The sequence below is a fragment of the Nothobranchius furzeri genome, chromosome 1 (assembly GCF_043380555.1).
Source record: "Nothobranchius furzeri strain GRZ-AD chromosome 1, NfurGRZ-RIMD1, whole genome shotgun sequence".
In the NCBI taxonomy this organism is placed as follows: Eukaryota; Metazoa; Chordata; class Actinopteri; order Cyprinodontiformes; family Nothobranchiidae; genus Nothobranchius; species Nothobranchius furzeri.
In genome coordinates this window covers 82,656,929-82,672,992 of record NC_091741.1, presented here as the reverse complement: position 1 = coordinate 82,672,992, position 16,064 = coordinate 82,656,929, and the positions used below count along the sequence as shown (strand labels likewise).

At 41.1% G+C, this 16,064-nt stretch overlaps 1 protein-coding gene across 5 annotated transcripts in view; it reads right to left on the bottom strand.

The window, feature by feature from the left end:
* drp2 (dystrophin related protein 2) overlaps nt 1-16,064 on the bottom strand; it is a 525,275-nt gene that overhangs the window by 234,899 nt on the left and 274,312 nt on the right. For all 5 annotated transcript variants that reach the window (XM_015949550.3, XM_070550594.1, XM_070550593.1 and 2 more), the window contains 3 exons: nt 4,780-4,900; nt 1,727-1,838; nt 456-612 (listed from right to left, as the gene is read on the bottom strand). In XM_015949550.3, coding sequence (XP_015805036.1) covers nt 456-612; nt 1,727-1,838; nt 4,780-4,900 — 390 coding nt within the window. The remainder of the gene's footprint in view (nt 1-455; nt 613-1,726; nt 1,839-4,779; nt 4,901-16,064) is intronic.

Here is a 16,064-nt window from a genome sequence, read left to right as displayed (position 1 = left end):
AAAAGGGGCAGGGTCTCAAGCACCCTCCGCCCCCCCTCTGCATGTGCCTGTTGATCATTCATATTTATATGGAATATCACATCTTATTGCTCATTTAATAAATGTAGCAACAATCCAACCACACTACAGTGTTATCATATGTTGCCTTTTGACATCTTTAATTGTGCTTCATGATGTCAAACAGGTTTGTTTGAAAGGATTTCCTTCTTTTTAAGGTCTGGCAGAAATCAGGTCTGGATGTGGAACTGAACTTCTAAGTTGTTAATCGCAGTCAATTTATGATTTAACAACTTACTTACTTTTTCACATATGACACTTTGTCTTCTCCCCATTGATGAAAAAGTTTTGAATTTGAAAACAGCGTATTGTACTCATCCAAGTGTTCTTTAACACTGATGGAGATAATGACACAATTTAGTGAGAATGGACTACTATGCAGTTTATTGTGTATCCACCTTGGTAGCATCGATGTGGTCCTGCAGAGAATCAATGAAGAGGTCACCAACAGGCTCCCAGGCATCCCTCACCCCCTCTGCCTGCTCCAGGGCCCCTGCCAGCTCTTCCATGGCTGCCTGGATCTGCAAAAGGCGCTCCAGTGTTCTCTCCATGTGTCTGCAGTTTTCATTAACAACACAAAAAGTTTAACTTTTAAAAGGTCTGTGATCATGCAGTTACAAGTATCATTTATCACAATGTATAAATTGTCAGTTTAGTCTGTATAAATTTCAAATTTGTCTTATTTGGGTTACTAAAATACACCATGAGAAGAACTAATATTTAAGATTTTAATATCGTAACCAAAATATAAAAATGTCACCCTACAGGGATGAATTGGGTATGTAAATATAATTTCTTTCCTTTTCCTGGGCCAACATTTGATACATGTGTTTACCTAAAAGAGTGTGTAATAGATTACAGTTGCCCCATTCTATGATATAGTTATGGTATTATAGATAACATATGGCAGCATAAACCTCTGATGGACAAAAGGCAAGTTTAAACACATGAAGAAAGTCAGGATTTATATAAATGTATCTCAAAAAGTTAAAATAAACAGCTAAAACTATTCAGACAATAAACTAATTAAACTAATTTGAATAGAAATACACAGACTTTGGGTTGAAGGGCTGATAATCTATCTCTGAGTCTCACACGGCTTTGATCTGCTGATTCTAGTGTCAGCAACTTCTGACAGAAAAAGATTAACAGAATATGACTTATTTATTTATTTATTTCTGATTAACTTTTAAATTATGATTCTGAAAGTAAAAACTTCCATTTAATAGAACTGCTCTTACCAACTGTGAAATCGTGGATTGAAAAAGATTTGTGAGTTTCACATTGGCTCATCACACATTAAAACTGTCATGCTGAATGTTGTCCTGTTCTGATCAACAGCAAGTGTTTTCATGTAACACTGATTTTGAACCAAAGTCTCTAAGAACTCTCAGACGCTAGTTTCTTTGGACATTTTTGTTCATTTTTTTAAACCATGTTTAGCCATTAACTTTCAGTATTTAACAGTGACCAAACCTGTCTAAATATCCATATTTTTATTGTATTTCAACCTCCTTCTGGCACCATCTTTGTCAACATAAACCCTACCAAATTAAATTCTTTTGAACTAAAATGGTCCTGTATGTGACAAGCTGTAATAATGATTTTTTTTAGAACAGAAAGGGTGCTATTTAGAGATGTGCACTATCCTTGACTAACAATCTCTGACCTGTGTCGGTCCACACAACGTGCTGTCAGCTTTTCCCAGAGGTCACTGGCCACATTCGCCTGCTTCCATACCGACCGGCTCACATTGAAAATCCTCCGACGGGGAGAAACCTCTGTGGAAGGTAGAGGAGGATAAAAGAAATTTTGGATGGAAGTGAACACGTTGGGGTAATAACATAAATCAAGTAAAAGAGTTGGTATGTAAAGGAGAGAGTCAAGGATTTGGTTAAATTCAGTTTCATTTACATATATAGCGCCAAATCACAAGTCATCTCGAGGCACTTCACTAACCCCGGCTTTCCACGGGAGCCGTCAGCAGCACGTTACTGCAGCAGCACGTCATAGCTGCTGATAGGAACCGCTGTGGTCAACAGAACCTTTTCCACTGGAGCCGTCGGCAGCCATCAGCAGCGCGAGTCGGCCGCGTCTCACCCCGGGTTTCCACGGGATCCGTCAGCAGCACGTTACTGCAGCAGCACGTCTTGCTCGCGTAAGCTGCTGCTTGGCCCTTCCCACGAGACGCGAAGCAGCAGGGGAGCAGCTGTCACCGACCGAGCACGTCAGTAAACACAACAACAAGCAGGAGAAAATTACAACATGGTTTGTGTTTTATGTTCTGTCCGTTTTATAATCGCCAATACGGACCTGAAAAACAAAGGAGACCGCTAGCTAGGTGATAACTTCTCACGGGGACGCACAGTTAGTAACCTTTTTTAAAAGTAAAGCAACCAGAAAGCAGTACGTTCTTTATTCTGAAAATCTCGGGAGCTTCTCTCCATTTCCGCGTCCGATTTCCTGTCTTTCCTTCCCCCAAAACTGTCGAACTTGACCCGTTTCAGAGGCGTCGCGCGTAGAAAATAGAACCGGCGCATAAAGTGCTGCGACATGCTGCTCCTGAGACGCGGCCGACTAGCGCTGCTGACGGCTGCCGACGGCTCCAGTGGAAAAGGTTCTGTTGACCACAGTGGTTCCTATCAGCAGCGTGCTGATGCAGTAACGTGCTGCTGACGGCTCCCCTGGAAAGCCGGGGTCAGGAGCAGCATGTCGCAGCCTTTACGCGCCGGTTCTATTTTCTACGCGCGACGCCTCTGAAACGGGTCAAGTTCGACATTTTTGGGGAAGGAAAGACAGGAAATCGGACGCGGAAATGGAGAGAAGCTCCCGAGATTTTCAGAATAAAGAACGTACTTCCTTCCGGTTGCTTTACTTTTAAAAAATGTTACTAACTGTGCGTCCCCGTGAGAAGTTATCACCTAGCTAGCGGTCTCCTTTGTTTTTCAGGTCCGTATTGGCGATTATAAAACGGACAGAACATAAAACACAAACCATGTTGTAATTTTCTCCTGCTTGTTGTTGTGTTTACTGACGAAGTCACACGAGTGACTTTGTCACTGTCACTGGTGCTTGGTAAATCTGTCATCTTTTCATTCGACCATAAACCAAAACATCCGAAGTATAAAACTATGCCCACGCCATCTTTAATGCCAGTTCAAAGCGTTCTAGAGAGGTTGACGGAGTGGCCAATCCGTAACTCTTCTCTTCAGCCGAAAGAACCAACGACAAGCTGGATAAACCTGTTGCCGTTCCACCTGCTGCAACGGTTCCTTTCAGAATAAAAGCTGAACCACCACGACCCCGTTTTGGGTCTTGTTAGATGCTGATAAACTGTTGTGACCCGGGAGTATCTCAAGACTGGTGGTCGGCTGCCGCGGCTGCTTCTACAAGCTTTGGCTCCACAAAGGTCAAGCTGGACCTTTACACCTCCTGATCTAGACGTGGACTTCCACTAAGGGTACGTAGACCGACAGAATGGCGTTGAATGTGTTTATGAAACTCCTGACCAAAGCTTAGCGTGAAGACATCAGCTTCATTTCCCACCAGAACTAATCGTTTCTTCAGATTTGCTGGTTCTGAGCAACATTCCACACTACACCATTCTCCGTCTCATTCACCTTAGTTACACCATACATTTAGTGTTAAGTTAGTCTAGTTTTAATTTGTTTAGTAATAAATATTTAAACTTTTAAAACTTGACTCTCTCTTCTGTTGTCTGAGTTAATACGAAGTGGTTACATTATCCCTGCAATAAAAAGTTCCAATCTTCTGGTTAAACAGTACCCACAGATCCATCGGGTTGATTTCACATTTACTATGGAATCTTATGTCCAATGGCTCATTAAATAACATGTAAATTAACTCATTAAAATAGTGATATATTCTGTAGTTTTGAACAGTGATATAATGTTCTAAAATTAGCTAGATTATGCTAAAGTGTCTTATAATTATTCATTTATTCAAAAATATTGTTTATTTAGCTTGTTCATAGTTATTTATTTTGGGATTTCTTTTACCAGAACAGGGCCCACGTCCCTATGTGATCACTTCAATCTGATTTTCTGCATGAAAATAAATATTTTTGAAAAATGACATTGAAAACAGAAATACACTTTTGTTATGGACTACAATAACACCCAGGGGTTGAAATAAAAATAAAAATTAACTACTTCAATGAGTGCCCTACAAAAGTTAACAGGAAGAAACAAAACACACACACACACACACACACACGGCTGCACACATTGTGATTTCTTAGTAGAAATTATATTTCCCAGCCAAATAATCTTTATTTTCTCTATCCGAGTGAATTAGAAACTGAAACAACACTAAAAAACAAAGTAAAGAAAGGAGAAACTACTTGGGTGGAAGTTGAAACACTTTACAACAAAGAAAAGTTGGAGAGACAATAGTGGGACAGCTTACTGTGAGAACAAACCATTCAGAGGAGAACATGAGTCTGGAGAAACAGTCAAGCTCACTGTAATATTGATCTCAGCAGCTGGCACTGTAGTAAACTGGAGCTAATTGGTCCCGACCCGGACATTTTTCCTAAACTCAGCAAGACACCAGAGGACTGATCACTGCTAATAACAGCTAATGGAAAATTTCACCTGCAAGGGACCTAATGGAATGAACTTGGGGGTTGAACTGAGGGGGAATCTGAGTGTGACATTTTGACTGGCGCAGCAGTTGGCTCAGAGTGTGGAGGGAGCAGACCTTTTCCATCGGTCAGGGTCTCCTCTGGCTCCTGGAAAGGGTGCTGAGCCAGAAAGGCCTGGGCAGACTCCAGAACCGAGTAGATGAAGGGCCCGCGAGACTTGACATCCTCCATGAATGCCTAAAGGAGGGAAGAAGGAACAAAACATGAAAATGATTCCAATTTAAAACAAGGAATGAGTCATACAGGCTGAGCGCCTCCTCCTTGTTCAATTTAGACTGAATTTTAATGTCAATACAACTCAAATCAAGTGATTAAAAGTTAATAATTATTTGAACAGCATTTTAATTTGAGTTTAAGTACACAAATAAAAAGGATTTTTAAATTATTTGGGAAACTTTTGATCTTTTTCAACTTAAGAAAACATCTAATAGTTTATGTTTTGATACTAGTTTCAATAACTATAAATATGTATCTAATTCTAACTTTTTTAAGCAGACTGATGAACTGCGATGCCAAGGATTCTGAAGCCATAAAATAAACATTTTGTTAAAGTAATACTGCTCCCACATCATGAATGTGTAAAATGTACAAAGCTCAGTAGAATGTGAAACATTGACCATCATTTACACTAAAGAAAATGTTATTTTATGCACTCAGGTTTCTGGAGTCATTCACTACACGTAATCATGGCACTGACGGATCACAGAAAGGTCTTTGATCCGCTTCAGAGTGCACATCATAGGATTATCTTAGTTTAAAGAGCAAGTAACGCCTAAATTAACTTTTTTTTTTGCTGATAACCTGCATAGATGAGTGTCTAATGGTGCTGTACACATGTGTAATCATTAGTGTAGCAGTTTAGTGCAACTTACTTTAAATTTAATATTTCAGCCCAAAACCATAATTCTATCTCCATCTTCAGGTTAAAACTCTGCCCCACATTTATGTAGAACCAGCTGTGGCTAATGGCTAAGCTGAAAAACATGAGGTTGTCTGCAAATCACTACGTGGCTACACTGCACTGGTCTCCAGGTGATGCAGCCGCACCTACCAATTTGACACGCTGGCGCTCTGAGCCGCTCGCCTCCTTTAAAAAAATGCCCTCCTCCCCTTTTCATCTAATGATCGCGTTTAACAGGAAATCCTCCAGAATGCTGCATAATCTGTCTGCTTTTCTTCTGAGCGGTAAGTGTTGTGTGAGTACGTGGTTGCATGCACGCGCGAGTACGCACATGCTCGTTAACCCTTTGATGCATAATGGTCACTACAGTGGACAGGTACTCAAAATTGTTATTACTTTATTTTTGCTATTAAGCACAGCTTTTGAAGACTTTATTGCATGTGAGCCCCTCCATTTGGACTTAAGTAAGTCAAGCCACCATATTTCATGTTCAGAATGCACGTTGTCCACTGAGATGGACATGTAATAAATTATTTGTAAATTAACAAAATGTTACAAAAAATATTTGTTGAAATTTGTTTCATTCACACCTAAAGATGGATGAAAAAAATTGTTTAAAAAGATCTCATAATTCATGCATCAGAGGGTTAAACTCCGACAGCACACGCTGGGGGGGGGGGGGGGGGGTGCTCTTTCAGAAGCCTTTTCCTAACAGGAAGTGTGGATGAAATACATCTCCACCCATGCCTTGACCCTCACTTTAAAGTGACATATTACGACTTTTTCTTAAGATATAGTAGTTCTATGGTCAATACCAAACAGGTTTATCAAGTTCTTTGCCCAAAAACCCTTTCACATAAAGTAGTTTTATTCTCAACAGTCTCTGTACCTTCTAGAATGAGCCTTTTTAGGACTCTGCCACTAACAAGCTGCAGCTGGCCAGGCCCAGCCATCCCCACTCAGACTGCTATTGGCGGACATCACAGAGGGGCTTAGAGTAGAGCCGCTGCTTATCCAGTTCCTTCTTTCATGTAAAAACTTTTGCCCATGTGTGACATCACAAACAGGAACTTTTTTCCAATGTGGGTTAGGATTAGCTTGATTTAATAAAGTAAAAGTCCCATTAGTCATCATCACACCCTGGGGAAGTTACATTTCTGCATTTGACCCATCCCCGTGGAGAGCTGCGCTCTGGAACTAAATGGGTGTTTATCCCCACCCCCCACCCCACCCCAATCCAATTCATTTCAATTCTATTTTATTTATGTAGCGCCAAATCACGACAAGAGTCATCTCAAGGCACTTCACATAATAAACATTCCAATACAGCTCAGTTCATTAAGCCAACCCCTGAAAGCTGAGTTACTGGGTCCCATTTTTAAAGTCTTTGGTATGACCCATCTGGATTGGAGCCCTTATCTCCCAGTCCCAGTGCAGACAGTCCTACCACTAAGCCAAGGTTTGTCTTTTTACTTCAATGTTACTTTTAGCCTATTTATTTTCTTGTGATCAGTATGTTATACACCTTTTCTTGTGCCCTGGTTCATTTTATCTCAGGCCCCAGATCAGCCACCCCACCTATTTCCCATCAGTTAAACAGCTCACGACCAGCCTTGCCAGTCCTCAAACTCCTATCGCTTCTTACTGAAACATTAAAAATGTCATCATTTTTTTTTCAAACTCAACCTCATGACAACAAGAACTAAATGGTGACACGTCTCTAGAATTTCAGGTATTTTGTTCAGTTTGAACATCAAATAAAAAGCTTTGGCTACATTCAGCGCTTTAAGACCAAAGTCCTTCATTTCAAACAAAACAAAATGATTCCAAAACTTAACAATCCTTAGAAAATGCCCAAAGGTAAAAGCTTTCTCTCTCTCAGCCTCTTGAAAAGCACTAACCTAAAGTAAAATGCAAGTGTTAAATAATTAACTTTGGTTGAAACTCCTTTCATTCTGGCCCTTTTATTGTGGAACATTAACACTCCAAGATGACTTCAGGTCTGAAGGACGGCTTTAAGCACAAACTGTTAAAGATGAATTCTCTCTGACATTCAAGCTCAGTGCTTTGTGTAAAGTGCGTAGATGTGTTTGATCAAGAAAGTTGAATAACAGTCGGTAGCTTTGCTGACGTTACAGGCTCTGATTGTTTACTAGGTTTTATACTGAGAAACAGCTTTACAAGAAGACTGAGTGGGCCTGTATAGAAGAGAGAATGAATAAGACACTTTAGAGCTTTTTCTTTTCTTATACAGCCACATTGATGTAGTTACAGTCAAAACAGAGCCACACCTCTGCTCATTTAATTGAAGGAAAGCCACATGATGCATGCAGTTTCAGTCACTCTGTCCAAGTTTATCACCAGAGGAAAGATCTTTGTGTTTTGAGACCTTAGATAAAAGCATAAGTCTTGTTACCACTTTTGGGTGCTTTCCATTTCCTAATGCAGCCCACTGCTTGAACACAGCAGCCCAACTCTGCCCAAATGCTGTTAATACTAATAGTGGCAATGGAGCACAGAAGGATGTTAGGTCAGCAGCTCAGTGGGAGGTGGCTGCTGGCAACTAATTAGAGCCATAAAATGAAGGAAAATGAAACTGAGCTAGTACCTTTGAGACTTTTAGAGTTGTTTTATCTATACTTGACCTGCTCATCTGAAGTAAATTAACACTAAATGCAACAGTGGTGTGACTTCAAGAATGCAGAACAAGTCACTTTTCATTTGTATGGATTTTAATATTAATCTATTGAATGCAAAATCACATCAAATGACTGAAGAATGTATAAATTACATGTATAGCATGGGATTTTTTCCAAGGATTACCAAGCCAAGTCCAATTACTACATACAAAAGTACATTAATATATATATATATATATATATATATATATATATATATATATATATACAAATGAGGGGTGCTCCGATTGATCGGCCACAGATAATTATCGGCTGATTTTCCTGCAAAAGTGTGTGATCTGTGATCGCCGATCACTGCCTTTCATTTCCGATCTGGCACTGGCGCTTACTCTTCCCGGCCGGTAGTTCACCCTTCCGCTTCTCCCCGCTTAGTGCGCATGCACCTGGCGGCAAACCCGCAAAGACAAACATGTCTGCCGTGTGGAACTTCTTTACGGTGTGCGAGAGTGATATTAAGTTTGCGTCTTGCAACACTTGCAACGAAAACATACCCTGCAGAGGAAGCACTTCAAAAAAAATTCAACACAACGAATTTGATCCGACATTTAAAGACTAAACACTTGGCGGAGCATGGTGAGTTTTTGAGGCTCACCGCAGACAATGAAAAGAAGCCTGCTAATGCTAATGCAGCCACAGTCAGACGGCAGCTAACGCAGCCGACGCTTGGAAACACTCGCCCATATGAGCGTGACAGTCAAAAGGCTAAGCAAATTACCCGTAAAATCATCGAGTTTATTGGACTAGACGACCAGCCTTTTTCAGTTGTGGAAGACGCCGGATTCCGCCGACTACTAACCCACTTGGAACCTCGCTACATGCTACCGGGACGTAAATATTTCGCCAACGTAGCCCTCCCAGAGCTCCACCAGACAGTGTAATCTTTCATCGAGGGACTCCTTAAAGAAAGTGTCTCATTCTCTGTGAGTTTCACAAGTGACATTTGGAGCTCAGATGTCAGTCCTGTGTCAGTGCTGAGCTTAACAGCTCACTGGATGTATCTGAATGTATCCTTGGTTACTTAATTTGATTTAGGCGGTGATGTGAGATAATGACTTTTCTTGCACTATTTGTAGCCTAAAGAGAGCCTTAATGTTTTCAATTTCTTATAAATTGTTACTGATATTACATAATTTGAAGTGAAGTAAAACCATGTTTTTTCTGAATTAATATGTAACATATGCATTAGAACTCACCATAGCTAAATGAACAATTTACAGCCAATCTATGTAATTGGTATCGGTAATCAGCTGACCGGCCATGATCGGCCTCTTGGCTGATCGGTATCGGTGATTGGCAGATTAAAACCTGATCGGAGCATCCCTAATACAAATATAATTGGAGACAATATGAGTAGGTTGCTTTATATTGACATCTCTGATCATTTGCCAATATGTACACTTTATAACTGTCCAACATAAGGGAAATAATTATATAAGTAAAGGATTACGAAGGCCAGATTTTATGAATATGTTTAAAACTGAATTATCCAAGCAAAACTGGAATATAGCTTGTGAGCAAACACATGTAGATAAAGCCAATAATCTATTTTTAGAAAGGTTCTTGAAACTTTATAGTGAAAAAGATCAAATAAAAAAAATACAAGAAAACAAGCCTTGGATTACAAAAAGCTTAAATAATGTGTGCCAAAAGAAAAACGTACTAAATAAAAACTTCATCAAGAACAGATCAACAGAATCTGAAAGTAAACACAAGGCATACAAGAATAAATTGACAACAATTCTAAGAAGTAATAAAAATAAATATTATAGTGATCTTATTGAACAAAATAAAACTGACGTAAAAGGGACTTGGAATGTGCTCAATACTCCTATTAAAGGTTCAAGTAAATCTAAGAGACAAGAATATCCAGATTATTACTATGACAATAATGAAACTATTAAAGACAAGACTGATATTGTTAATGGTTTTAATAGTTTTTTTTTCTGTTAAAATAGGGCCAGAACTGGCAGAAAAAATAATTCCACCAGATATAGAAACCAACTTCGATTATTTAGAAAAAAGATATGTGGTTCAATGTTTCTTTGCCCAGTAGAACATGGTGAATTAAAAAAATTATATAAATGGACAAAAATGTCTAATGACTGGAATGATATAGATTAAAAACATTATAGAAGAGATTGAGCCATTAACATATATCTGCAATCTATCATTCAAAGCAGGTAAATTTCCCCAGAAGATGAAAATGACCAAAGTAATACCTCTATATAAAACTGGAGATAAACATAATTTCACTAATTACAGGCCCGTGTCACTATTATCACAGTTTTCCAAAATTCTTGAAAAACTTTTTTTGAAAAGTCTTTTACAATTTGGGGATGTAAGCGGTTTACAAGGAAAACTGAATTTTAAAACAACAACCAGCCCACCACCTCTGCCCCGCAATCTAGGGATATTAAAACAGGAGCAGCCAGGTGGTACCAGCTCCAGCAGGGCGCTCCAGTCACCAAACGGGATCCAGGACTCACAGATGCACAGAAAACTCAAGTCATGCTGAATAAAAAAGTCCCAAAGAATAAAAGTTTTGTTCAGCACAGACCTGGCATTGACCAGACCAAACTGGGTCTGCGGCGGGGCCGCAGCACTGGGATCGCGCACAGGCACGTCTCTTCCAACTCTGAGCCCGTGACCGAGCGTAGATTCTCCCAGCAAACCCCACTCTGGCGAGGTCCTCGAGCCGATTGGCCATGGCGCGGTGCCAGCTCATCCTCAAAGCCGGCCAAGTCCACAAGGCAGGGCACAGAGTAAACCATCAGACGTCTCGGAACCACCGGGTCACAAGCTGGGCCGAATCGGACCAGCCACTTCTTCAGAGATCCCGGAAGTCCAGCCCGACGTCTCACACACCGGCTACCTCGCTTTCCCCATCTTCTACGATGCTTCCTTCTCAAGCTGGGGCGGACAGAGGGTCGACACATCACGGCTTGGGGGAAGAGAGCACACAGACAGTCCAAACAACAACGCCATCCGTGAGGGTCCCAGCGAGCAGCGCCCGCTACATCAACAAGAGGACGAAGCCTCAGCAGCGCAGCTCGATCATAAGTCACCAGAGAAGCCACACCATTCAGAAAAATCATCAGAGACAACGACGATACATAAAAGCCAATTAAACGCAAGGTTCCATTGCGTAAAGACGACGAGCAGCTCGCTGCGTGCACCTGCGCGATCGCCATCTGAACTCTCCAAAATATGCCACAATTTTAAATGAAATCCCCAATTAAACTATTAAAAGTATAATATGCCTGTTTGAAAGAGAATAAAGATGTAGTATTTGTAAACCTATTATAGTATTTAGGAGTTTGCAAATTAAAATGATGACATAATTGCTCAGGCTCCTTAAAGGAGTAGTCCCTCCCTGCATGTAAAATGAGACACCCACAGCAGCAGTGATCCAGCAGAGCTTCATGAGGATAGAAGCTGCTTGTGCTGAGAGCCCAGGGCAAAACAGAACTCCACTGGGAATCATCTGGTCTCAATGCAGAAGTGCCAGTTATAGCTGAGAGCCCAGTTCTCGTGGCCCAACAGTGCTTACTATGCAAATTACAAACGAGCGGCTCATTGTGTGAGAAAAGACACGTGTCTTAAATTTGTGCTTTAATGGATACCCAGAACATCCCTTGGTTCTTAAAGAAAGCCATTGTGTCAACCGTCTTCATTCTCCTCCACTAGTCTTTGTTCTGTATGAAAACACAGTTCAGGTGCAAGTACCAGGGATGTTCCCTCTCTTCAGAGTCATTTATTTAGGCAAAGCCAGTACTCTCAATCCTCTTAGCGTATAAAGAGATTACACTTTCAGCTAAAAATCTACATTCCCTGTTTGAATTAGTGAAGTTGTAAACCACAGTGTTTCAGAGACTTTTAACAACCCCAGAAGTAGAGCCCGGCAGACCTGATAACACCCAGAAAGTGGAGTCAAACAGAAAGCCTCGAACAAAGCACCAGCAAACACCAGCTGGCACTGAGTAAACAAGAAAAAAGTGTGTGACGATGGAAAGCTGGAGCATGAGATAAGACTCCCAAAGCAACAGTCAAAAGGAAAACCTACTGTCTGTCCTCCTCTTCCTTCCTACCACCCTCCTTCGACCTTACATCCTCACTTCTCCCCGTTTTATCCTCTCTATTCTTTCCATCCTTTTTCTTCAGCTGCTTTGCAACCAAAGAGGAGCTGAGCCTTGGATTCCCTGTGCCAGCTGTCATGTTAAAACTTTAATTCTGGCTAAATTTCACACTCAGAGGCTTCATCTTTGGTTGGAGGAACATTAAGAGAGGAGCCTTCAGATCAGATTAAGATACATTATGCATGAATGGAGAGAAGTCAGGGGAATGAAATGGCTTCATTGACTTGGTTTAACCATGTTGATGGCATTAATTTGACTCCCTCTTGATGCTTCCTCTCAATTATGATAAATTTTCATTTCCTTTTCCTTTTCACACGAAGCTGAGACATTTCTACAGCTGTAGAAGACGCATAAAATCCCTTCACAGTGGGACGGCTCATTCATTCCAACACCCAAACCCATGCATCCAAACCACCGTCAAAGACACAACCCCAAATACATGCAAAGTAAACATGTTACCAAACCAAGACTTAGATACACACACACACACACACACACACACACACACACACACACACACACACACACACACACACACACACACACACACATTCACTACAAGCTAAACTCACACAGCAACATCACAATAAATCCACTTAAGATCAATAATTCACTATTCATAAAATAACTTTAGTTCTCTATAGAAATCTCTGATGCAATTTCCCTCGTTGCTTTGTTGGGAAAGTTTTAGCGCGACCAGGCTCTGGAGAAGCAGAGGCATCACAGATTATGGGGATGAAAATGGGACAGAGGAGTGGTGGCACATAGAGCTAAGAAATGTGAAAATGATGGGAATAAAAAAAAATACTACAGTGGATATCATAACGTGGGTTCAGCCAAATTTCATTGAAAGTATAACTTTACTAGCTCCACAGAAAGACATGCAATATTGAGCCTGTGCTTGCATGCATCTGTGTGTGTGATATGTGTGCGCGCATGTGTGCACCTGTATGTGTTTATGTGTGTGTGTACAAGGGATCTTTGTCTTCACAAACATAAAGATGGCCGTAAGTCAGTCACTGTTATAGACTTTTAGCAGAAAACGTAGTGTTGTTGTAGCGGAGTCCTTTAAATCTAATTTATAGGTCTTAGCTTGAGTGCGAAGTCATGCTCACTTGGACTGGAACATTTTCCTTTCAATCTTCTCCATTGCCAGAGGAGTTGCAAAGCAGTTCCCCTCCAGCACAACAGAGGGCGTATCACTTTTCTGGGGTGTTCTGCCACTATCACAATCACGTCTCTGGTCCATGATAGTGCATCTACTATTGTGTGTTTATATTAGGTATTATCCACATCTTCATGCAGTCGCTACCGCTGAACCCGCATTTCCCTTAGTTTACTGCCAATTATTGTGCTTCTTCAGTCAAGGATGTATAAACCTTCACGTCACTGGACGTCTTCCATGAGACATACTGATCGGCTCCTTGTCTGCCACTAAATCTATTTGGCACTTGTTTATTTTTTTAAGGGGGAATGGCAGTGCTGTTACTGAGTGAAACAGCATCTTGATCAACGACAGGCTTGTGGTCTCTGTTCCTTTGGATGGGCAGTAAAAAAAATTGGGTGTACTCAATGTTTTCTTCAGATTGCGTAAGATCTGACAGCATCATGATGATCAAGATTTGACCAAAATGACAAGAACTCTGTGTCTGTCTACATTTATTTGTATAGTGCTTTACACAACCCCAAGATGTAACCAAAGCTCTTCACATTCAGAGACATAAATTAAAAGCATGTAAAACAAGAAACAACAGTTTAACTGACTGGGTGTAAAACCAGCCTTACCCAAGGACCACACACTTGGCGGCACAACCAAGTTTTGAAATGCCTTGCTGCTACACTGGAGGTAAAACGATCCAGCATCAACGCCCTTTCAGTACCTAACATCTCAACACCACCATGGGCAACTGCCTTCGTCCGTGAAGGCACAGCAGCAACTAAGAGCAGTTAAATCATCAGAGAGAAGCCAGCTGTGCCTAGCACGTGACTGGAAGATGCTGGCAGACATTGGCAAACAACTGGTGTTTCCCTCAGAGATAGCTACCACCACCGTTAGGCCTGACCTGGTGCTATGGTCCTCCTCCATAAAGGTTTACATAATTTAATTCACCGTACCCTGGGAGGATTCCATGGAGGAGGCCTTTGAGCGGAAGCATCTGCGGTATGCTGACCTAGCTGCCGAAGCAAAACATCGTGGCTGGAATGCAGAGGTCTGCCCAGTGGAGGTCGGGTGCAGAGTGTTTGAGGGTACATCTACCACAAAACTATTAAGGGACCTAGGAATCATGGGCCAGAAACAGTGCTGAGCCATCAAAGCTACATCAGAGGCAGCAGAAAGAAACAACCAGTGGCTCTAGCTGAAGAGGAATGACCCCATTTGGGCCCCCAAGTAGTGTGCCAGGTTGCACACTTTAATAGCTAATTGGACTTGGGACACAAGCTGAGGTCTGATCAACCTACAGCTGGCCGCCTCTGAGGAGGGTGTATAGTGTTAAAAGCCAAAACACCCCATGATCCAGAGGAACACTACTGAGGATGGGTCCCAGAAATGTTTTCCTGCAGTTCTACCATCCACCATTAAGTAGACCGAGCACTCATATGTTCTTGCACAAGGAAATACCATCTGATCCTGTGTTTTCTGGAATTGGTGCTTTACACAACCCCAAGATGTAACCAAAGTTCTTCATGTTCAGAGACACAAATTAAAAGCATGTAAAACAAGAAGCAACAGTAAAAACAGCAATGGCATAGTTAAAAATCTGACTAAAATAATTAAAGAAAAATATTAAACAGAATGTTCTGGTACCTGTCACACCCCTGCTGGTTGTTTAAAAGTCTGACAGAATAGGTTTGTTGTAACTGGGGGTATAGAAAATAAATTGACCGGATGACCTTGTGCCTGTTGTGTTTGTGCAAATGAAGAATGTCAGAAATATAAGTGGGAGTAAGGTCTCGAATACCTTTTAAAACAAACTCCATTTTAAACATACATTGATTCTGGTCTAAAAGGAAAGGAAACGGGTGAAATGGAGTCTTTTAAAGAATGCTAGACTTTTTATTTATTAATGTCATGCACACAGATCAAGAGAAACTAAGAAACAGAAGTTTGTTATTTCTCTAAACATGTAAGCATAGAAAAAAATGTTTTTTCCCTGATTGATTTTCACATATCAGTCTTTACATGCCTACCACACAGCCACTTCATTTATGGTTGAATTTAGACTTTTCCCAGCCTTTTCCTCCAGCGCCTACCCGTTAGAATGACATGTTGCAGAACAGTGCCAGTGACAAGCAGCCAGATGATTAAACAGTCATAAATAAAACAACATGACTCAACAGAAAGACAGTGCCAAAAAGCAGAATAAATCAAATTCAGCTTGAGGTAAAGCATCAAAGGTCTCAAAGTACAAACTTTCATGTGCTACTGCTACTTCAGACTGGTTGCCGGTGACAGTGGTAAAATGATGAGTGTGACACTCAGACGAGATGAGGGCAAGAAGCATCAAATAGAGCAGCGAGGAGCTCTGAGTGAGTCGGCAGCCGCCGCCTCAAACCAGGCAAAGCACCAGCCAGATAATACGGCTGATTATGGTGTCAAGGCTTCT